Below are 25733 nucleotides of genomic sequence, written 5' to 3'. Positions count from 1 at the left end.
AATTTAAATAAAAAAATTTTAAGAACTTCAAAAAAATTAAATAAAAAAATCTTACATTTAAAAAAAATTTTAAATAAAAATATAAAAAAAAATTTTAAAGTATTGTTATAAATTTTACCCACCATTTAAATATTGACAACACTTACAAAATTGTCATGATAGAAAATATGTTGCTTGGGACATCTGGGTGGCTCAGTGGGTTAAAGCCTCTGCCTTCAGCTCAGGTCATGAGTCGGCTCTCTGCTCAGCAGGAGGCCTGCCCCCCCCCACCAGCACCCGCCTGCTTCACTGCCTACTTGTGATCTCTGTCAAATAAATAAATAAAATCTTAAAAAAAAGGAAAATATGTTGTTTATATGTATACATAAATATAATATCCACTATATTTTATGACTTACATTTTCTTTTTTACATATATATTTTACATTTATATTATATATACTTTATAGTTTAATAATGACTCATTACACACATAAATTATTCATATAGATTGTGTAGTGTTATGTGGACAATAGCACACCAGAAAAAAATCAAGAAATTTATTTATTCTATCAAATAGTTATGGGATCTGGGATAAATTACTTAGCCTTGATGGGTTTCAAATTACCTTTCTAACCGACAAGATAGCTAGATAGATGAAAATGCCATTCATCCAAATTCTGTTACATTTATTTTTACCTGTTAATATTAAAAAATATTCTAGGGGGTGCCTGGATGGCTCAGTGGGTTGGAGCCTCTGCCTTTGGCTCTGGTCCTGATCCCCAGGACCTGGGATCTAGCCCTGCTTTGGCTCTCTGCTCAGCAGGGAGCCTGCTTCCCTTCCTCTCTCTCTGCCTGCCTCTCTGCCTACTTGTGATCTCCATCTGTCAAATAAATAAATAAAATCTTTAACAACAACAACAACAAAATATTCTAACCAGTATCCTATGTGTCTGTACAGGTTTTCCTTTGTCTTGATTATACTGAAGTAAAAAGTTATGACTCCAGTTTAATTTTCACATACATACATAAAACTAGATTCTGTTTTTCTAAATAATTTAAGTTCTAAAAAATATTAATAAAGGCATATGTTTAAATATGTCCATACATAACATATAACCACAAACAATGTGGTATTACTTGTTTCATATAAAATTGGCTTAAGTTGTATAATGAAAATCTTCTATAAGTTAGTTAAACTGACATTATTTTTAGGTTTTATATCACTTAGATTTTGAATAAATTGACTAACAGTGCTTTGAGTTACAGAAGGTTTTCCAGAACTAAATGTTCAACTTTTGAAACAAATATGAAGAAAAGCAGTTACTATTACACATTCTATTAGCTGTGATTAAAAGTAAAAATGTAACCTTTTAAAGGCCTGAAGATATATATTACAAAACAGAAACAAGATAGGTTTTTGCATAAGCATTAATGATTCAATAGACAATGTAACATCCATTTATCTTTTTCAGCAGAATACATTAAAGAAGATGGGACATTTTGAAAATAATATTCCAGTGCTTTAACACTAGTAAATTTAGTATCCTATCATTTACCAGATTCAACACTAGGAAGTTATATATTAAAATTAACGACTGAATTCTGGTTTATGCAGTTAATGTTATATCAACTGATAAATGAATGAGGCAAAATGGACATACATTTTCATTTTCATTAATAATTTTAAATTATTATTTTATTATAGTCTGAACACAGTGTTTAATAGTAATTTTGTAGAGCTTTTTTTTCATATAAGCAGACAAAAGTTAGGATATTCTGAAAATAAATATAATATCAGGGAAATGGCTTTAGTCAATATAAAGTACACTACACAGTATAGTAATTAAAACACCTTGGTCCTGTCAAAGATATATAGATTGGTAGGACAAATAGAGCATTTGAAAATATACCTAAATAAATATAGGATTAAATATATGATAAATGTGGCATTTTAGGACAGTGGAAAAATATATTATTTAGCAGATTTGAAATTATTAGTCATTTAGAGAAAAAGAGAAAGTCTGGATCTTTCACTCTTCACACCAAAGGAAAAAAAAAAAAAAAAGAAAAACCAACTTAGAATACGGTCTGTCACATGCTACTCTGTAACCTCTCTGCTTTATTATATCATGTTACTAGTGACTTTAACTTAATTATGTTTGCTTAAAAATATATATACTCATTGTAGAAAAATATACATACTCATTGTAGAAGTACATACTCATTTTTCTTTTTTTTTTTTTTAAAGATTTTATTTATTTATTTGACAGAGAGATCACAAGTAGACAGAGAGGCAGGCAGAGAGAGGGGGGGAAGCAGGCTCCCTGCCAAGCAGAGAGCCCGATGCAGGGCTCAATCCCAGGACCCTGAGATCATGACCTGAGCCAAAGGCAGAGGCTTAACCCACTGAGCCACCCAGGCGCCCCCATACTCTTTTTCTAAGAAAAATGTTAACTTCTCTTCACCCCTCCTTCACCTCAACCAAATGAGGAAACTAAAATTATATCCTTCTATGCCATATGTCCTCATATATAAATCAGATTTTTGTAAAGATAATATGTTATTCATATTAATATGAAACTTAACTTTTTTCACTTAACAGCGATTCCCCTCTAGGTCAATAAATAATAATATATTTTTAAGAATAACCTCACAACATTCCATAACATAAATATTAAAATATAATAAGTGATAAAAATATAATAAGTAATAAGTAATATATAACATATAAAAAATAATATAAATAGATTTAGCAGTTTTCATAATGATGGGCACTATAGTTGTTTCAGGTATCTGCCACTTCAAATGATGCTACAATTGCTACAATAAAATATAGTGTACATATACCATTACATGGTGGCATTTTTATTTTTCTAGGAAGAGCACATAATAAAGCACAATTGGCACAACGGAATATATATTTGTAATTTACAAATAAATTTCTACTATGTGACGCTTATTTCCTTCCAGCTGAAGAGCATAGGAGGTTATTAAACTTCTTAACTTCAACAATCTGATGAGAGAAAAGCGGTGTCCCATCTTTTGATATATATATCTCTGGCTAATACTGAACTAAGACATCTCTAATATGGTAATTAGTCATTTGCATTACATCTTGTGTAATGTTTATGACCTTTGCCTATGTGTATACTGGATTAGGTTATTATTTAAATATCCAGGAACACTTTGATAATAGATAAGTTAATGTATGGTAAAAAAAAAAATCATTTCAAGTTGCGTTAGCTTTCATTTAAAAATGTGTGCATTAAAATTTGTTCTCACATAATTTATAGCTTCCAAATTATTTTAAAAGATTTTATTTATTTATTTGACAGAGATCACAAGTAGGCAGAGAAGCAGGTGGGGTTGGGGGGGGAGCAGGCTCCCTGCTAAGCAGAGAGCCTGATGTGTCACTGGATCCCAGGACCCTGAGATCATGACCTGAGCCGAAGGCAGAGGCTTAACCCACTGAACCACCCCGGAGCCCCTAATGAGGGGTTCTAGAAGTAAATTCAAAATTATACCTGAACGATTTTTCAACGAACCCATAATTTTCCACTAAATTGAAATGCACTCTTCATTACATATTATGTTCTCTTATTTACTTGGTCCTCTTTACAGACTTTCATCTGCTCCAGAAAATGTGTATTCTTGTACCACAGTACACGTTGATTATAGAAGCTTTACAGTGAGTTTAAGATCTGATGTGGCAAATCTTTTTGTCTTATTCTTCAAAGGTTTCTTTCTTCCATATAGCTTCCCAATTACTATTTCAGTATTTGTCAATCTGGGTTTCAATCAATCTAGACTACCCATTAAATCTTTAGTAATTATTATACTTTTATACATGTATTAAGAAATAATTATCTGCTGTTAGATTTTAAAAGGTAAAATTATAGCTAAAATATTTTTAAAAAGTCATCTGAATGTATTCTTGAACTGCCATGTCCAAGACTGAAAATGACAAGGCAATAAGAAAAATAAGTGTAATCACCCTAAAGGCATTTCATAAGTAAACCAGGAGAATATTGTCCTCCAAGAACATAACAGATACAAAACCCTTGTAAAGAAAAATATATTCATTGCATTCTCCACAAAATTTTTACAAACTTTAAAGAAAAGCAGAGGAGAGAAAGAAAAAAGAAATGAAGAAAGGAAGAAAGAAAGGAAGAAAGCAAGCAAGCAAGCAAAGGAAAGGAACCATAAAAGATAAGTTAAGTTACGGAGAATAAAGTAAAAAGGTTTAACATATATCTAATTAAGAGTTCCATAAGGAGATGATAGAGAGTCAATGAGAAATTCCCCCAAATGATGAAAGTCATCAGTGCATAGATTCAACAACTACAGTGAAAAGTAAGCAGGATAAACAAAAAGAAAGACTGTTTCTCCCTCTCCTCCCTCTCCCCCTGCTCATGTACTCTCTCAGTCACTTTCTCAAATAAATAAATAAAATCTTAAAAAAAAAAAAAGAAAGAAAGAAATCCAAACATAGATAAATCACTGTTTAGTGGAACACTAAAGATAAAAAGTTCTTTAAAACAACCCCCTCCCGGGGCACCTGGGTGGCTCAGTAGGTTAAGCCTCTGCCTTCGGCTCTGGTCATGGTCTCAGGTTCCTGGGATTGAGCCCCGCACTGGGCTTCCCCCTCTCCCTCTGCCTGCCCCTCTGCCTACTTGTGATCTCTCTTTCTATCAAATAGATAAATAAATAAATAAATAAAATCTTAAAAAACAAAACAAAATAAAACAAAAGCCAAAAAAAAAAAAGCCCCCCACCAAAGACATGTAACACTCAAATGAGCATTAATTAGGTTTCTGTTAATTTTCCAATAGTATCAGTATAAGCAAAACTAAACCACTTTCCCATGGCAATTCCAAAATGAAAAAAAAAAGGAAAAAAATAAAGAAAATTGGCAAAAATGTGAATAAAGCTAATCCAATATAGACTAATATTGGATTAGCTTTATTCACATAGACTAATAAAGCATAACAATATTATCTTACAAGTTTTAAAAGGATAAGATTAATATACATAAAACAGTATTTTCTGACTTAGGGATGAGCTAATTTGATGTATAGTACTTTACTCCCTACCAGAAGACCCACTCAAATTAACATCCTAAATGACACAAACCCATACCATAAAGGAGTTGTAAAAATTTGAATTTACTCAGTCCTAGAAAAATACATTTTTCACATTACTCAAATACTGGCATCTCAACTGTAAATGAAATTAACACATGAATTCAGAACTATTTATTTAAGCCAAATGGCATATTCGGCTCTAATTGTTTGCCTCTAAAAGCATAACAGAGTTTTTAAAAGCTGTGTTCTCTTGAGCATCATTTTATGGCAGCGTGTAAGTAAGTTTCTAACAGTCCTCTTAGGACAAAGGTGCTCATAGTTCTTGTTTAGCAAAACAAGTGAGGAAACTAGCCTTGCACACCTAAAGAAACCTTATCACTACCTTTTTATTTCACATATCTAAATTTTCATATTTTCAAATACTAATGGGTAGTAATTTGTGGGCCTCCTAATTTTTTTTTTTCAATCTCCTTATTTCTCTGTCATGATAGTGGGGAAAAGTTCAATAGGCTTACGTAATAGGCTATGTATTTGGACACTGATCTCTAGGCACTGGGAAGCCACGGACATTTTTTGAACAAAGCAGTGATATAATTACAGCTATGTTTTCAGGAAATTATTCTGGAAATGATCAACATTTTACTTGATAAAGGTATTAAACCACTTAGCCATTGTAATTGAAAAGCAAACCCAAAAGGAGGATGAAATAAAACTATTGATTACGCTTCTGCTTTGTAACACTTGTGTCGGGAATACGCATGTGTGTGTGCATGTGTACACACACATATACACACGCACATATATTGAGATGACTTCTTTTAAATAAAAATATTGTTGCCCATAGTTATCAAATGAATTCTGCTGGTGACATCTGTTCCTTCCCTGACTTCTACTCATACTTTCCATGGGGATCTATCATAAAGAAGAGTTTTGTTTTTTCCATTGCATCATTTAGTCAGCTTTCCTCTAATGTGTATTATTAAGTTTATTTATCTAGGTATAAAAGCCACACAAATCTGGGCACACAGATTCTATATAATATACAAATCAGTGGAAAAATCAATGCTTTACAATTTGACAGAAACGTTTGAAAAGAGAAAGCAACTCTATTGTTTAAAATAAAGTATCATGAAATGAAGGAACATTTTTAAAAAGTCATTCTTTTTTGCTACATTTATAGATTGGTCTCACTCATTCTGATATAAAGTACTGTTTTTTTTTTCCCCCAAAGGAAAGCTATCAGGAAATAGAACCCAGTATTCACAGTTTGATGACTCTGAAACGTGTACTTCCGATTGAGAGATACAATTGCAAACAATAGCCTACATGAACGAAACAGAGAAAAACTGACTGAGGGGGTACAATAGAATTGAGTGTACCTTTGAAAACTAGAGCTGTAATCCAGTTTGTAAGAAAATAAAGAATGGAACTATTGGCCTAAACTCCCTGAATCACAGAAACCTAACACAATACAATACAAGTGACATCCTTTTCTCAAAGAGGCACAAGGCTCATTGAGTCTGGCGATTCAATTACCCTCTCAACCTGGAAAGAATCCCCCTCCTGAGTTGAGGTCCACTGGCAGAGCAATGTGGGACAGCCTACATTGTACACAGCTGGTAAATATCTAGAAAGCTGCAGTCTTTAAAGAACAAGAATCTCTGACCTTTTATGATTACTTCAGTGTTCTTCAACAAAACACTATTTAATGATAGAGTTCCCTAAATGCCTGGCAAAAGATCACATTTTCAATTAAACGTCTCCAAATATCTTCTCTTCAAATAAAAATCTGTTTAAATAAAAATAGCTAAGCAAATTGCTTCATTAGGCAGTAAGGAATACAGACAAATTAATGAAACAGAAAGTTTTCCTAAAATAGAGGTGATTCTGATCTTGCTTAGACATTTTATAAACTTCTCAAAGAATACCATTGTTCCCTTTAGGTCTTTTATTTTTTCCTATAAATTTGTATAGACCTTGAATGAGTGGGGTATACACTAATTAGAATCCTAATATCACTAGTGAACTTTGGAATATCTAGGGAACATTAGCTAAAATGGATTATAACTGTAATATCTCCTCATGCATGAAATCAAGCATGGAAATAATTTTAGTCAAAACACTTCAGACTTCAAACTTTGGACATTTGGTTACATCCCATTCCTATGAAGTCATTAGTAAACAAATAAGATTTCACATAATGAATTATTTTCGCATATAAGAAAAAGGTCTTGTGATGATAGATGTTTGGGATTACCATAAAGTTAATAAATGAGATCCCTTCCTAGAATTCATCTTCTTAATTATAAAACAAATATAAAGAAATTCGTGATCTTCTATGGATGGGATTAAGTCTCAAATATTGAGCATAGAATGACAATATTTTCACAACTGAACCTCAGTCTAATTGCCTTGTCTCTTTTCCATCATTCTGTTTTCTGTAATCTAGGCCCTACCCTAGCCACACTGGAGTTACAACATTTGCCCAAACTTGTCATGTACACACTCACATTGCTGCCTTTGCCCATGCGGAATACTATTCCTGGATTGCATGGATTGCAGCATCAGCCACATCTAATATGGTTAGGGTGTCTTTTTTTTTTTTTTTCTTAATGTATCCATTTCTGTTCACAAATTATGAACTTCTACAAGGCCGGGCCATAACAGGAACCCAATACATGTCACTGTGTTTGGTACATAGCAGCTACTCAATAAATAATACCAGCTACAAAAATAGTAATCCCTTATATAATATGCACCATGCTGAATGTAGAGGGAAATTAATAATTCCACATCAACAAAATATTTGTTAAATAATCACTATGTTAGGGATGGTCACACACAAGTATCCTTTCATTTATACCACAACCTTGTAAGACAGATGCTGTCTTTCTTTCATAAATAATTTTCCCTGGGTTCCCAATAAGTGGTTAATCTAAAAATTTAACCTAGACTTAAATAAAATAAATATATTCATAAATAATAATATATTAAATATAATTAATATATCCATGTAGATTAATACCATAACATATACTTAAGTAATAACATTAATTCTTTTGAAATCCTAAAACTATATAAATGTACCATTTTCCCCTGAAATATTTTTTTGAATAACTGTCATTGAGAAATGATCTTTAAAAAAAAGGTAGCTGGTTGGTGAAGGAGTACTGATTGGATTTGTATAGCATTTTAGAACATAAGTGTCAAACTGAAAAGAAGGATTCTCTACATCCTTTAGGGAAGACTTCCTTCAGCTTTTGTCCATTTGCTAAAGCATCAAACACTTGGCTATGAGCTCACAATACTCGTTTCACAAATGAAAGATACTATTAATTAATTATTCAATCAATCAAACATTCACTTAGTGAATGAAAAACTGGGCTTAGTTTCACACTGGTTTAAAAAAAAAAAGATTAAAATTCCTTCTGTTCTACTCATGCTCATAAAAGCCTGTTTTGTATTTTTTAGTCTTGGGGGTTTTTTGGTTATAACTCTATCTAGTCTCTACGATTTATTCCACATCTTAAACAAATTAACTGAATTTTAGCAACAGGGAAAGTCCATTTCTTTGATGTGTCTCAGTCTGCCAGACTTAATATCAAAACACATTTTGAAACAAAAATATTTCACAAATTTGAAATGTGTTTTGCTAATCAATGACAGTTCCTATCTATAAGCATTTAGCAAGCTTAAGCTACAGTCAATCTATTCAGTGAGTGTCTTGGATTGAAAAATCATTAATTTTAACAAAAACTAATTTTTAAATCAATAAACAATGAATATGCATTTTTGTAATAATTATATCACAACTTGGAAGAGATTAACAAAATGTACTACATTTTTACATGCCTCTAGAAATCATATCTTTAATAGCTTAACCCAATTTACTAAGACAAGCTTTATGCTTTAATCACAAGTCATAGATACCAAGATCAGTGCTGTTATTTTCATTTGCAGAGCTAAATCTGAATTTACCTTGTTTGCAATACTTGTGATGAATGATTTGATATCTAGATTGGTGGGACAGCTCTTCTGACAGGGGGCATCTGCACATTTCAGGCACCTAAGGAATAAAATGACCAGATTAAAGAAACTCTAAGGTAACTAAGGTAATACTCTATATATTCTCTATCTGATACCCATTCAGAGTTAGCATCTAGTAAGGACAAATAAAATAGTGCTATTTTTAAGGCACAAAATCTTTTTTTAAGCAGGAAACAAAGAGCATCTGTGTTTCATTTTTTGTACACCTTCTGAGATGTATAAAATAACACCACTCGGGCTAACTGCCCATCCTTTCCGTGTTCCTCCTAGAGATTAAGAGAACCATACTTATTTAAGATACATCATTTATTCTTTTACTAAACCAGTCTTATTTTGATCTCTCCTAAACTGACAACACTTAGAGAATACAGTCTTTTATGATAAAAGTTTTGTATGCCTTTATGCCACAATTATTATAAAAATACAAAGCAAACAAGCAAAGTCTCTCTCATTTTACCACTTGTAACTTCCTTTTTTCCTCCCTTCATCTCTCCCACTTTGTCTCCCACCTTTCCTCTCTCCCTCTTTCTTTACCTCCCATCAGCTCTCCCTCCCTCCAACTTTCTTGTGTTTTTTATTTTATTTTATTTTTTTTTAAGGTTTTTATTTATTTATTTGACAGACGGATATCACAGAGAAGCAGGCAGAGAGAGAGGAGGAAGCAGGCTCCCCACTGAGCAGAGAGCCCGATGTGGGGCTCGATCCCAGGACCCTGGGATCATGACCTGAGCCGAAGGCAGAGGCTTTAACCCACTGAGCCACCCAGGCGCCCCTCTTGTGTTTTTTAACCTACAAACTATTCACATGGCCACTGGGCTTTGTAGTACATACTTCATGCATAGTTCAAATCCACCCCATTCCAGAATGAAGCACTTATTCCCCTGCTGCTGTACCTTCAGCCAAAAAGAACAGGCTCAACCAAGGTCGTGTCCCCTTTCCAATGGCAGCCTGCTTCCAATTGCAGGTCAATGAAGAGATTAGAGGCCCAGTACCCTTGCCCAGACTTGGGGAACAAGTCTGCAAAGACCCACTGCAGCCTTTTTTTTTTTTTTCAGTGTTCCAAAATTCATTGTTTATGCACCACACCCAATGCTCCATGCTATACATGCCCTCCTTAATACCCACCACCAGGCTCACCCAACATCCCACCCTCATTCCCTCCAAAACCCTCAGTTTATTTCTCAGAGTCCATAGTTTCTCATGGTTTGTCTCCCCCTCCAATTTCGCTCAACTCACTTCTTCTCTCCATCTCCCAATGTCCCCTGTGTTATTCCTTATGCTCCACAAGTGAAACCATATAATAATTGACTCTCCGCTTGACTTATTTCACTCAGCATAATTTCTTCCAGTCCCGTCCATGTTGATATAAAAGTTGGATATTCATCCTTTCTGATGGAGGCATAATACTCCATAGTATATATGGACCATATCTTCTTTATCCATTCGTCCGCTGAAGGGAATCTTGGTTCTTTCCACAATTTGGCAACTGTGGCCATTGCTGCCATGACATTAGGGTACAGACGGCCCTTCTTTTCACTGCATCTGTATATTTGGAGTAAATACTCAGTAGTGCAAATTGCAGGGTCATAGGGTAGCTCTATTTATAATTTCTCAAGGAATCTCCACACTGTTTTCCAGAGTGGCTGCACCAACTTGCATTCCCACCAATAGTGTAAGAGGGTTCCCCTTTCTCCACATCCTCCCCACCCCTGCAGCCTTTATTATGGCTGGCTGTCCAATCCTGATTTCTTCACTCATGTAAAAATATTGACCTTCTAATAAACTTCCTGCATACTAATCTCATTTCAAAATCTGCTTCCTGGGGAACCAACCAGAGATATGATCAAACTTTAGTGTGCCTAAGAATCAGCTTGATAAATGTCACAGTTTCCACAGGGAAACCCCTCCTGAGTCCGAGTTATTGGCCTGAGAATCTGTATTGGGGGGGAGTCTTTGAGGTGATTCTGATATATATGGTTGGATCTACACAGCAAGAATCACAATTCTATAATTACTACATCAAGACTGAAACCGCAGGCTAGAATGGTCCTTAATTTTCCTATCAATGTGTGTTATTTATTTATTTATTTATTTATTTATTCATTTAATAAATATCTAATGAGCCCCTACTACATGGCAGAACCTGGCATATGAGATATAAAATTGATAAACAAGACACAAGTCCTGCTCTCATGTACCTAACGGTTTGGAGGAAGTTGACATGTATAAAAGGCAACTGTCGTTGTCAATGTGAATTTGGGTGAAAATATTATCGGAATGGAGCATTTAAGAGGAATGGTAGTGCTGGAGGGAGAGAGGCAGGCAAAGCTCTTTGGGAAGAGTACTACTCAAATGGAACATTGAAGAATGAATGGGCCTTAGGGAAGTGGCAAAGGGTGTGATTTGGAGTGCAAGGTCACTCAAGATAATGACCCAGTATGTGCCCAGGCCTGGAGAACATGACAAGGTACGTAAACTAATCCAGGTTGGTCAGACACACAGTGAGAACAGGAGTAGAGAAGAATTAGGCTGGAGATCTAAAACTTAAGATATACCACTGTCACATTTGTCAGAAGACCAAAATTCTCCAAGAATTTCATTAAGAATGAATCCTACACTGCTCAGTGACAAAGGTGACTAGCTAGCTCATTTTCTATCTACTTCCATGTGTAAAGACCTTGCTTCATTTCCTTTGAGAAAACAATACCAGTCTCCTTGTCATTCTTTTGTGAGTAGGAGAGTCCTCTTCATTGTCTGAACCAATTTCTCAGCACCTAATTAATATCTTGTTTTTAAATCTGATCTCTTTTCTCTGGTTTGTGCCCTTAGCCTTCTCTCTAAATTAAATTTTACACAATGAGTACCAAAGGCTTTTCATAATCAATTGTCCTCCCTGAAATGTAGTCATTAAACCTCTCCCCTATCATTCCTCTAAATGCCATTGTTAGATTCACATCTATCATTTAGCTGAATTCCTATCTTCTCATACTCATGATTTTTTCTCCTAACACACTGTCACTGAGTTCAAAAAGAACTTCTTGAAAGTATAGTTAGCAGCATACACTGCCCAACAGTGCAACAGAGCATAATGCATGGTTAATTTGGTCTATGATGTTGAAATGAGGTGATATTATATGTGTTATCTCCACATGGATAAATATGTTGAACATTATTAGTGATCTGAAATGATTTCCTCTGAGGTGGTAAAATAAAATAGCTAAAAAATTAGCAAATAATACGCCATCTTAAATAACTTCCAATTTATTAAAAACATCATTTCAACAGTTTTAAAAATATTTGGAAATTCCCAGTAATAAAGCAACAAATGTACTATTTGTTTCATATGTGTATATGTGTGTATATATTTATGTCTATATATACATATGTGTGTATGTATATCTGTATATGTGTATATATATACCATATAGATATATAGATTCTGCTTATCCTTAATGAAGTCACAAGTTTTCTGCTTTTCTTTTTTCTAACACCCATCTTGAATAAGGCAATTAAAAAATAAAGTTATATTGTCAGCAGATATGAATGAGCTAAATTAATGCATAGTATATTTCCCTGTTCTTCTAGAGAAATCTTAAATTCAACATAAACAGATTCACTTAACAGCACTGACAATGTAAGGATTTTTAGTTGTGGTTATTAAGCCTCTTTACCAAATCAGTCCCTTTTTATTATTGAGCTAGTTCACAAATAACAGCTGTTGGAAATGTCAGATGTTAATGAGGCAGGGCAATGCAAACCTGAATTGTAGCATTCTTTTTTTTTTCCTTTGGTGCCATGAATATGCCAGAATGGGCAGACTCTGATAATAATACCATCTTGCAATTCTCTAAGCGCTCTGCAGACTAAAGTGCATCAGGCTGCCATTAATCCCACTTATCACTCTGACAGCTCAGTAATTACACTACTGCTATAGCCAGGTAGTCCTAATAAAATATCAACCACTGCACTGGAATGCATACTGGTGAGATGTTTTATTAAACTTGGGGGGGGGGGGTTGATCATCAAGTGACATTAGTGTTGACCTATTTTTCTATTTGACAATAAATTATCCTTTGACCATGACATAATAGATATTACAGAGTGCATTTACTGTACCAAATCAGAAAGGTACTGCATTACAATGATGTAGGCAAATGGTGTAAATAAAATAGCAGAAATGCATGTCAGAATGTTATTACCTAAATTGCTTTAAATGATTGATACCATGAAAAATCACAGACACAGTACTTAGGGGAATATGTCAACAATTATTGTAAACCACAGTTCTACATAAATTTTTCCTTAGAAGTAACATTTAAATTATACTTGTTTTTATCTTCATTCATTTAATTCCCCTTTTATGTTTCAAAGTTACTCTGTTACAATGCAGTTTATTTTTAAATGCATTGTAAGAGCCAAAAGTTAATTCAGATAAACAGTTATATAATATTTTAATCCTGAAATAATTATATTTATACAAAAAGCAGAATATTAGATTATTTTTTAAGCAATGAAACATCTTAGATTTTTTTACTAGTGATAAACTTTTTTCATTTCCACGTTTAATAGAGGGCATAACAATGGATTTCATTAAAAGCAAATATAGAATCCTTAATAATGTTAATCCTTCATGACTCAACATGACCATAAAAAATGTATGAAAACTTTAGTACTGCTATTTAAGGGACAAAAACTATTAGAGATATACAGATCTTTCTCCAGGGAAAGAGAGCCATGATTCCTCTCTCCAAATATTAGTGAGGCTGGACAGTTTTACTCTATAGCATAACAGCGAAAAAATTATAGTAAGTCATGAAATGAACAGCATTTCATTCTTCACACATCTGAAAACAGATGCCTGCTTTTATTGTTAAGCATCCAGAGCAGTTGGAATTATAACATATGCTTGTTAAAGAATTTTCCAATCCATGAGTTTAAATAACAATTTCTTCCTCAGTTAAAAAAAAATCACACAAAATCTACATGAAAACCTTAAAACATCATATTGTATTGTTTTTGGTCTTTTGTTAGACTTTGGTTCAATCAAGTTAGCAGTGATTGATCAGGCTATGTATAATCTGTATTAGTCTAGATGTAATCAAATTGGGCAAGTTAGTATTTATATGGAAACAAAACAAGGTATTTTCCTAATATTGATGTTGTGTTGCCTCAGAACTTTCATGTTTAGTACCTTCCTCTGGAAGGTCTAATTAACTGAAATGTAGCAGAGGAGTAATAGGATCTAACTCCCCTACTCTATAATGATAATAAGTAAATACACAGACTAATATTCTACCCCAATTTGGCAATATTTCACAGAATTGAATGGAAGGTATGTAAATCAAGAAATGGGGGCCTAGGGGCGCTTGGGTGACTCAGTTGGTTAAGCATCTGCCTTCGTCTTAGGTCATGGTCCCAGGGTGCTGGGATTGAGCCCTACATCGGGCTCCTTGCTCAACTGGGAGCCCACTTCTCCCTCTCCTCTCTGCTCATGCTCTATTTCTCTCTCTCTCTCTCAAATAAATAAAATCTCTAAAAAAAATGTGCAATGTGAGTGCTGTGAATTATATAAGACTGATGATTCACAGACCTGTACCCTTGAAGCAAATAATATATGTTAATTAAAAAAAAAAGAAAGGAAGAAGGAAATGGGGTGTTAGAAGTGTGTAACGCAAGTTTGAGTTCCACAGCTTGCAATCCTTGTACCAGATCCCATCATAACAGAAACACCCAAGAAAGATGGTTGGTATCTTTAAAACATGATGAGACTAATTCAATGTTCTGATACATTAAACAGTCAAGAGCAATTCCCAGATTCTAATAATTCTCTCCACGTCTCTCAATATTCGATTAATAGCCTCTCCTATATTCTTTCTGATTGCACTGCTCTGATTACACAACAGATTCTTACTAGCTCTGGGGTATTTGGCACTAATTTTGAATATTCCTAATATGCATCTTGGCCCAGCTTTTATTTTGCTGGGCTGGGAAACTATGGCAATATTGTGAAAAGTAACTGAATTTTTTATGCTGTGCACCATTCTGCCTTGGTGATGGTGAACCAATGATGTTCATGTTTTAAGACTTTTAATATTTATTCGAATTTATAGGTTAATACCAAAACATAATTTTTAAATAGAGCTATTTATCTACTAGAAATTTCCATTCATATGTGGGTGCTTCAAAATAATTCAAAACAAACAAGATTTAAAACAGTGCATAATTCACATAACTGATACTCAGAATATCTTGTTGGATGATCATGGGCATGAGTCTGGGAATAAAACAGAGTTAAAAACATTTCTACAATCTTTCTGTACTCTATACCAGAGAATTACTGGTTTTCTCAGAAACAAATGGCTAAAAAAGTATGTTTTACATTTTTTGCATACTTTGAATTGAATGGAAGGACGTACGTTACATTTTGATACTCATTTTTTATTTTCATGTATAACTGGCTCTTAAAAATTAGTAAGAAGGCTTTTATCTCCACTTCACACATGGAGAATACTGAGGCTCCAGAAATCTCCCAGAAGAATAATAAGACCAGTGACCAGGGCAGCTGAGGAAACTACTAGAACACATTTACCATCTTACACCCAGGACTATCCCATTCACATAGGAAGACAGGTTAGAGCTTTAAAAGGTGATGTTCTACTGACCTTCTCTTCGCAACATCACTGCCTCCTTGCTAAAGTAATTTGAAGACTGAGAAAAAAGCAGTTTAGAAGTCACAGCTAGAAAAAGGCTACAGTATCCTCTCTCCTGGAGTCCAATTTTAGTTTAAGAAAAGACAGTAAAAAGTCTCCTCAAGGAGAAGTTTCTCGAGTCAAGACGAAAAAATTGTCACAAGATTTCAAAGGCTTATATAACCTCAGAAGTCACTGAGGCACTAATTCCTAAAATTAGGAGGCTGATTTTATTACATTTTAAATAACCTTGGAATAGCCAGTTGTATTAGATGGTTTTTAAACATATTTTTATTTAAAAAAATAAGTATGCTCTGAAAACCTCAACAGCATAAGGAGCCACAAACTCATGTACATCTTGTCCTTCAAGCAAGTAAAATATTTCCATAAAAACTTCGGGCATGTCACCTTCTGAAAAATTCTAAACATACTGTCCTATTTTACTACACAAAGAGAGTAAATTGTGGTATCTGAGGATGCTGCTCACAAACTTAGATTCTTCTCCTCCTTTCAAGAGAAGATGCTACAACAATATACTGCAACAATACACTGCAAAGTTTGAGGCGCCTGGGAGGCTCACTTGGTTAAGTGCCTGCTTTGGATCAGGTCATGATCTCAGGGTTTTGGGATCGTTTCCTGAGTCTGCTCTCTCTCTCCAGCTCCCCCTGCTTGCACTTTTTCTCTGCCAATCTGCCAATAAATAAATAAAAATCTTAAAAAAAAAAAAAATATATATATATATATATATATATATATATATATATATACTGCAAAGTTCGAAAATGGCTATATCCTTATTAAAGGTATAACTTACGGTTGTGCAAATAACTAAGGAATGCAAATTATTAAATATGAGAATCTATGTGATATAAAAGACGCTTTCCTTCATTCCTGCTTCATATATTACCTTCTAGTACCAGTGCCTGTGTTAGGCATATTTCTCAGTTCCTCTTTTCTTTTTCTTTCTTTCTTCCTTTTATTTTGGAGGGGGGTGTTGTCAAATGACCCTTTATTGAAATACTTTCCTTTGTAGTTTGTAAATAGCTGGGTGTTCCACCGCGCCAGTACTGCAGTCATTTATGATGTCATGGAGGACAGCAGCCATCAACGCTGCAGCCCATAGGATCTCTTTAATGGCTCCAGAGGGTTCTCTGGCTAAAGACTGGTGCCGCATCTGTCAGGCAACACTGATGGTATCATCAAAAGTGATTATTTCCACTGTTATTAAATATTTTTCTGCTTCTTTCTGTCTCTTGTTATTTCCTTGAGGGCTTTGATAATCAGAGTTGAAGCAGAAAGTACCACTTAAAATCTGGGTGATGTAATGAACATCGGGTGTTATATGCAACTGATGAATCACTGAACACTGTATCTAAAACTAATGATGTACTATATGTTGGCTAATTGAACTTAAAAAAAAAAAAAAATCCAGGCCTGTCTGTTTGGAATGGCCAGTTTCACTGTAATCCCCGGACTCTTCCAATCACTGGTTCCCTTGGCAATGTCATCACCAAAGTTTTTTGGAGACAGACTAGGGGGCCGATCTTCAAGACCAGCACAGACCTGGCACTGACTTCCCCATTGGTGTACCTACGGTTCACTGGGGTCGAATTTAGGCAGCATGGTGGAGGCAGGAGGTGTTGAATGAACCTGGATCCGGGGCTACCAAAGACAGTTGCACCTTCCCCTCCTCTAAGCCAAGCTGAAACCCAAAAGCTCTCCTTTCTTCTTTTCAGTTGCTGCCATTTGGTGAGGTGGTAACAAATAATATCTTATCCTCCAGGGTAGGATAGCACTTTCCCCTTGCAATATGGTCTTTCCTTAAGTAGCAATTTATAATTAATAAACTACCTGATTTGTATGTCATTTTAATTTAAGTTTATATACATATGACTACATGCATCCATAATACAGTTACACTTTAGTTAGCATGTAGCCATTTTCAAAAACCCAAGTCTCCCAACACATTTTATAGTCCAACATACCATTTTTAATTTAACTACAACAAGCTGTAGGTATTTTTTTGAAAGCAGCATACTGTTGCTTACCACAACTGTGGTTCCCCTCCCATTCCAAACAACTGTTAGATGACTCTCAATATACCTTTGATCCTTTGCAGACCTTAAAGCGAACCGAGTGACAGTACTGACAGTTTTTATTATAGCTTTCCTGCTACTCAATAATCTTATTTCACCTGGACCATTTCCCCACTAGTGTCATGAACTCTTTCATTTATATTGAGGATCTTCTCAGGCTTCTTAGAAAAAAGACATTATTCTTTATAACATATCCATATGCTGTGCAAATTACCTTCTCAAATTTTAAAACATCCCTTGTATGTTTAAATGAATATCAGTGAAGCCCCTACACAAACATAACCAAAAAGGTAATATATATTAGTCATAGATGCTCTAAAAGTAAACTTTTCAGTAAATTCCAAAAGGGAAAATACCATATATTTTATGACTTATTTGAAGGCAATTTCAGAATAATATAACAATAATAACAATACTGACACAATTCTGATTTCTAATAAAGATATAAAAGAAACAAAGTCCAATGGTTTCATGAATGCATAAAATAGGCTATTTATTATATGATTTCTAGATTTATGTGATATGTTATGAAAAAATATCTGTGTAAATATGTAAACCTACTTAAGCACAGTGGGCTAATATCTGAGATAGATTTAACTTTATACAATGTTATACTGCTTTAAATTTTTTTTTGCAATGGGCAAGGATAACGTGTAATTGAAAAATTAACATATTTTGATGTTGACTGGCAACTAAAATTACAATTTCCTGTGTAATTTTAATTTTTTTTTACTTTGGTCATTTGAATCAAATCAGGCAAAAACAAACCCACGATGCTCCCATATTCTCTTTCCTCTCCCTGAAAACTCCAGAAGTCTTATGAAAAAGATCCAGGTAAAAGTTTTTATAAGAGTTTTAACAATGGGATACACTTCTGAGTATCTGGTGGTTCAGAAAAGTGAAAAGAACAAAAGGTCAGGTTTCGTTAAATAAATAATTGGTGAGTGACAGCACAGAGCTGAAGGGACTCATTATGTCATTAAAACAACAGTGGAAGAAAATATTTGGCCTTAAAATAATACTGTATCATTCACTAATGATAGAATTTAGAAACAAATTTATCCAAAGCTTAGCTAGCTAGATATCAGAGCATAGTAGGAATAATTCAACTCTAAGTTACTTATTAAAAAGCCACTACGTTCTAAGTTTGGGCTGGTGAAGGGAAGGGTTTACTGAAGCTTACTTGAAGATGGTGACTTAAAAGTATACTGGACTTACTTCATGCAAAAGAGATTTGTCTAGACTTCTTTTTTCTTCTTTGTAAGTGCAACAGTGACTAATATTTCAGGTGCTGGAAGAACAGATTTGGAAAGCAACAGCCAGATCTGGATTTTCTTCCTTTTGGAACTATTCAGTTTCATGTATGGAACCGACACAAATTTATCTAAATGTTTTCCTCCATAAAAAAGATGCCACTTCTCCTTTTCAAAGTGAAAAGTAAACACACCCCTGCACACATTTAAATTAAATTTACATATTCATTCCTAATCAAAATCTATGCTGATTACCCTAAGTAAAAGAAAAATGCATTTTCCACAAGTTTTTGTTTTGTTTTGTTTTGTTTTCTTTAAAAAGATCATGACATCTTCCTGCCTGAAGGGAGAGTTTCTCACAAAATGATCTGTAAGCACTGGCACCTGCCTGCTTTATTTCTACTGTTTAAGCTGCAACACTTGCCCCACTCTAGAACCCTGTTGTTCTGTGAGCACATCAGTCATTTTTCAACCTCTATGCATTCCAGTATGTTCTTTCCCTGCCTCAAAAACTATACTTCAGGGACGCCTGGGTGGCTCAGTTGGTTAAGCGGCTGCCTTCAGCTCAGGTCATGATCCCAGAGTCCTGGGATCGAGTCCCACATCGGGCTCCTTGCTCGGCAGGGAGCCTGCTACTCTCTCTGCCTCTGCCTGCCACTCTATCTGCTTGTGCTCACTCTCGCTCTCTCTCTCTGACAAATAAATAAATAAAATCTTTAAAAAAAAAAAAAAAGCTATACTTCAAGCTTGCTTCAGAATTCAGTTCAGGTGTCTCTCATGGAGCTCCCTGGTTCTTGCCATTCTGATCTCCCAGAACACCCTGAGGGTTCCTTTATCAAAGCAATTATCACATTGGAATGCAATGCTGATTCACTTTCCTGGTGTCTCTTAGATTTCCTCTTCCAGTGAGAAAATGGTTAGTTCCCTTGTTCTTTGCTGTTGGTTTGCTTTGAAACAGATTAATTTGAAATTGGATGAAAAAGACAGCCAAAATTTTGGTAATACTCCAGTTACTGCCGTTAATGTTTAGAAAAAATACATTTTTAAATAACTGTTCTTCAAACTTATGTAAATAATATATACCTTTAGTGAAAAAAATGTTTATATTTGGTTTAATTTATTGAGTAAATACTTATGTAAGAGTAACTATATGCTAGCTCTATTTTATACATTTTTAAAAATTAACTCATTTCATCTCCATAATCACTAGATGAGGTAGATATAAATGTTAAATCACTATATCTTTCTAAGAACCCCATGGAGTAGGTACTGATGTTATTCTCATTTTAAAGATAAAAATACTAAGGCACAAAATTTCCTTCTCTGTTTCAGGTTTGAAATCTTTTATTTCCTATTTTTGTAATCCTGGTGATCATTAAGAAGTTAATAAAAATCTTCTAAGGGTGATTGCCAGTTTTCTCTTCTACTTCATTCTAAAATCTTAATAGTGTATGATAATGTCAGGGCTTGCCTCCCAGTTTGTGAAATCCAGAGTCAGGATTCTTACACATGTCTGACTTTCTCCAAAGCCCAGCCTATGGATATGATCATTTCATTTCTGCAGTAGTTCTCATAATGATAGCGAGTAGCCCCAGAGAACCTGAGAAAGAGTTTCCGATGTAAAGAGTTTCTGATAAAAGCCATGCATGTTATAGTCATGGTTATGCAATTTAATCCATAAACAGCTGCCTTAAAACACAATCTAACAAAATTCCTCATTTACTTTACAAAGTGCCTAGCAATAATACTTGCAGATCATGTTATTCTTTTTTTTTTTAAGATTTTATTTATTAATTTGACAGAGAAGGATAGTGAGAACCGGAACACAAGCAGGAGGAGTGGGAGAGGGAGATGCAGGCTTCCCGCTGAGCAGAGAGCCTGATGCAGGGGTCTATCCCAGGACCCCATGTTCATGATCTGAGCCAAAGGGAGACACCTAACGACTGAGCCACCCAGGCACTCTGATCATGTTATTCTTTTTTTTTTTTTTTTAAGATTTTATTTATTTATTTGACGCAGAGAGAGAGAGATCACAAGTGGGCAGAGAGGCAGGCAGAGAGAGAGAGGGGGAAGCAGGCTCCCTGCTAAGCAGAGAGCCTGATGTGGGGCTTGATCCCAGGACCCTGAGATCATGAACTGAGCTAAAGAGGCTTAACCCACTGAGCCACCCAGGGGCCCCATGATCATGTTACTCTTTACAAAGCATTTTCTTATAGGTAAATCACCTATCAAGATCAGTGTTTCTAATAGAAACACCAGAAATTTCTAATAGAAATACCAGAAAGACAAAATAAATGCAATTAGAAACATTCTGGAGAAATATCACACATACGTAATACATAAAATAAAAACATATTTGACATATAAAAACATATAAAAAAATATTTGACATCTATAATCATGACCAAGCCCAAAATAATTATGTCACTCTATAACATTTGGAACATTATATATTGTGGCAAAAAGTAAAGACTAAAATTGTCCCCATTAAAGCTGTTTTGCACACCACTGTTACTTCTTAGTAGGCTCTGTATAAAGTGATTTAAACATTATTTCAGTCCTTAGGAGTTTATGCCTAAGTTTATGCTGACCATTGCACATGAAGAGTATGTAGAAATTTCAGGAAGTTAATGAATATGGGAGAAAAACAGATAAGGATATAAATGTTTAATCTTCTCAATTTAATTCATATCTTAAGGTGGACCAAAGTTTCAGGCAATGGAATGGCATGGGAAATGAACTAAGGTGACAATGGCCTGATAATTATCAGAATATTTTTATAAAATTTAGTCTAAAAAAACTTAGCCTAAAGGCCAAAAGACACAATGTTCAGAAATAATATCTTGAACATAGTCATCAAAATTAGCTGCCTACAGCTTAACATGATTTAAAGTGTAAAAACAGGAAAATAGAAAAGCTAGGGGCAAATAATATATATTTCTATAAAAATAGAAAATTCCATTGACTGTGCTTCTCATTATAACACTGACAATGTTGTCATGGTATTATGTTACATATGCCATTAAATTTAGGAAAGCTCAATGAAGAATTTCAGTGAAGGTAGAATTTAAACGTGTTCATGGTCTGTGGAATTTTATTATTTCCTTTTTTTTTTTTTTTTTTTTTTTGTTCTTTCCTCCCTTCCCTCCTTCCTCACTCAACAAATATCTACAGAACACTTGTTATTTGCTGGGTATTTCACTAGATGGTATAGATACCAAAATGAGGAAGATATGGGTTGTGCCTTCAAGAGTCTCACAGTAAGTCAGACACATGAATGCACATTCTTGTGATGTGAAGGTGGGGTAATGGAGAGATTAAGAGATGTTCATACTTGCCCTAAGTTCAGAGGCACCATCTGTTCATTCTCTATCTTCAACGCCAATATAATGCTAAAAACATAATAAATGGATTTGTTTCTTCAGGCTGTGCGTGTGTCTGTGTGCTGGTGTGTATATGTGTCTCTTAAGGGAAGGCCCGGTATACAGGGTTTGAGGAAGATAGGTGAGAAACTGGAAGTATCTATTACTATCTACTGAAAGTGGCAGAGACTCTCTGCCCAGCTACTAGATTTGCCTTCACCACAAACAGATAATCTCTTCTTAACTGATCTCTTTTCTTTCACTCATACACCTTCCACTAGGTACCTATCACAAAATAATACTGTAAGAGATAATGTAGTGTGATGGCTTCTGGAATTAAAGGCAGCTCTATCATTTATTAGCTTTGTTATTTTAGGAAATTTAATTAAATTCTTAGTGTCCCCAGTCCTCCCATAAGTTGCTAATTGTAGGCTAGACACCATACCCTTATAAGGAAGGTTAAATAAATTAACATAAAACACTTAGTGCCTGCCATATAGTAAATGCTCAATGATGTAAATCACTGTAAATTGTATGTATTATTATCTAAGAACAATGGAGAATACAATGGAATAAATGAGCACTGTTTTTCAATAGTTACTGGGAAGGAAAGTTTTATGGTGAAATTATAAAATAATAATTACTGAGATAATTATGAAGAATACCAACGATGTCATGCTCATAGTAGCTTCTCAATAAATGAAAAACATAGGAAACATTCTGAAAAATATCTTCCAAGTCAATTCAAGGGACCTTGTAGAATATGGAAGTGAAGTGGTATCATTTTGGGGGAAAAAAAAAAGTGTAACCAGGAGAGAACATGAGGAATAAAATATGTAAGATGTAAGTGCTACTGCATCCATAATGAAGTGAGCAGTCACACCATAAAGCCAAGCATAAAGTGATCTCCTCACTAGCATGATGAGTTACACCTAGAAATAACTTTGCAATTGTTACCTCATTTCTCCAAGAGATGCCTTCTTTAGTTAGTATTAACAGTTTTGATGAGACTGTTTCAGTAACGAATTTCACATTTGGGTAGTTAGTGTAGGCAAACTTACCTGTCAACAATGAAAAGAGGTATTAGAACCCAGGGTGATGAGAGCAGCAAGGAGGCAAATGAATCTCCCTTTGTCAAGGGAAGGTCTCTGATAGAGGTTTAATTTTTTGCCTCCTTTATTTCCCACATCTAAAATGAATATTCTTCCGGTACATGAATGCATTTCATAAGACACACTCAAGTTTTCAACTTTAAGTATACAGAAGAAAAAAGAAGAGAAACTTGTTTAAAAATATAATTTTGGAGAATAAATTTTTCTTTATGTACCACATTTTCATTCAAGCTGTGAATTGTCCCACCTGTTCTCTTCTTGATATTTTTTTAAGATGAACTTTTCAGAACAATCCCACTGAGAGGAAATTGCTTTGCAAGCTAGAAAGATATTAATCCTTTCTCCCAGCATAGTGGGTGCATAAATCCTTTTTTATTGAAAAGGTGTTGTTAAAGTTCTATATATAAGACGACAGTACAGTATTGATTTTGTTAATACTAATACAAAAGCAGTATTTTCAGTTAAACATGTTATATTCTTCCCATTTTCCTGCCTTTGCTCTTGCTTCTCCTTCAATACAAAATGCATAACTCCTCACTCATACTTCCCATCTAACAAATTCCTGGGTATCCTTCAGGCTCTAACACAGGTATCATTTCCTCTTGAGAAGTCTTCCAATTACCTCCTCTCACTTCTTAAAGATTATTAATTTACTTCTTCATATCCCCACATTTTTCACATTTTACTATAATTATTTTTTAAATAAACTGTATCCACAAATAGCTGATGGGTCTCATGAGGACATTCATTCATTCAACAAATATCGGTTGAGTGCCCGTTAGGTGCAAGGCCAAGAGAAACTAATGGCTAGTAAAACAGACCACAGATACTTCCTCAGTAGGCTTAGGGTTGAACAAACTGACAAACATTTTACTGCAAACAAAGATGAATTATGATAGTACAGAGCAATGGGATCAGGGGATCTGGGAAATTCTTCCCGCCATCTCAAGGATGAGTAGGAATCACCTAGAGTGAGAAGAGAAAGGAGGAGGCAGAGGAAACAGATGTGCAAATGCCATGACATGGCAGGAGGCTCAGCAGGTTGGAGGCTTCGAAGGAAGGTCCTGGTGTCCAGAGCAGGAGAGTAATGGGGAGGGTGGTTGACAAGGGCAGGGATACTGCTGATTTAGTCCTGGTACTTCCAGCAGCTAGCTAGATCAGGTGCTCAACAAATGCCAGTTGAATAAGTAAATGAGTAATAATAATAATTAGAGGAGGACTACGCACTAGCTTGAATTTTGAGGATTGTATTATTCCTATCTTGGGAAAATTAAAATCTTTACAAGGTAATTTGCTTCCCTTTACTACAAACAGAAATATTTTTGCCTTGTTAAGACTTTCCCCTTTTTATATATTTAAAAGTAATTTAGAGAGCTATATAATTCAGCACTAAATACAGTATATAAAGTATTTATGATCAGCTAACTTGAAAAACATGCATCTTACATACATCTGCTTCCAAAGGAAGTATTTATAATGTTTACAAAGTTTCACTGTGGATTCCAAACGATTATGAATTGTATAATCTCTTTAGGAAGAAAAAATGATCGTCTTCCACACAGCCTTACTAAATGAATATCCAAAGAGGAAGCTTGGTCCTAAACTTTTTTTTTTTTTGTCTGCACTACTAAGTCCCATAATACACACTGCCCAAGTACAAGAGAACACCTGCCCTGATTATCTCATTTAAAGACATCTCCCATCACAAAAGAGATTCAGTCATGTGACAAAAATACCTAAAAATAAACTCTCAGAGGAAGATACATTCAAGAATCTAATACATAATCAACCCTCTACACTGAAAAAGCACTGAGAAAAGAGTGCTTTCTGGTTCCTATTCTGTTATTGACAAATTATACAACCTTGAACAAATCATTAACCTGATTAGGCCTCACTTTTTTTATTGTTTGGTAATGGGTGTAAGATTAGGTAGTTTTTATAGTGCTTTCTAACACAAAAAAATCATGGTCTGATGTCTTCTTCACATGTTTCTGAAATGTTATGAGATTATGAGAATAAAAACCTTATAAAAAACAGTAAGAACCACATTCAGTTTTCAGTTTGGGGGAAAGTCAATAAAGAATTGCCAAAACTTTAAACTCTGAATA

At 34.5% G+C, this 25733-nt stretch overlaps 1 protein-coding gene across 1 annotated transcript in view; it reads right to left on the bottom strand.

The window, feature by feature from the left end:
• Positions 1 to 25733, bottom strand: part of DPYD (dihydropyrimidine dehydrogenase) — an 853664-nt gene that overhangs the window by 654227 nt on the left and 173704 nt on the right. The window contains exon 4 of the mRNA XM_047727240.1: positions 9045 to 9132. Coding sequence (XP_047583196.1) covers positions 9045 to 9132 — 88 coding nt within the window. The remainder of the gene's footprint in view (positions 1 to 9044; positions 9133 to 25733) is intronic.

This window comes from Lutra lutra, chromosome 4 (assembly GCF_902655055.1).
Source record: "Lutra lutra chromosome 4, mLutLut1.2, whole genome shotgun sequence".
In the NCBI taxonomy this organism is placed as follows: Eukaryota; Metazoa; Chordata; class Mammalia; order Carnivora; family Mustelidae; genus Lutra; species Lutra lutra.
This window is presented reverse-complemented; position numbering and strand designations above follow the sequence as displayed.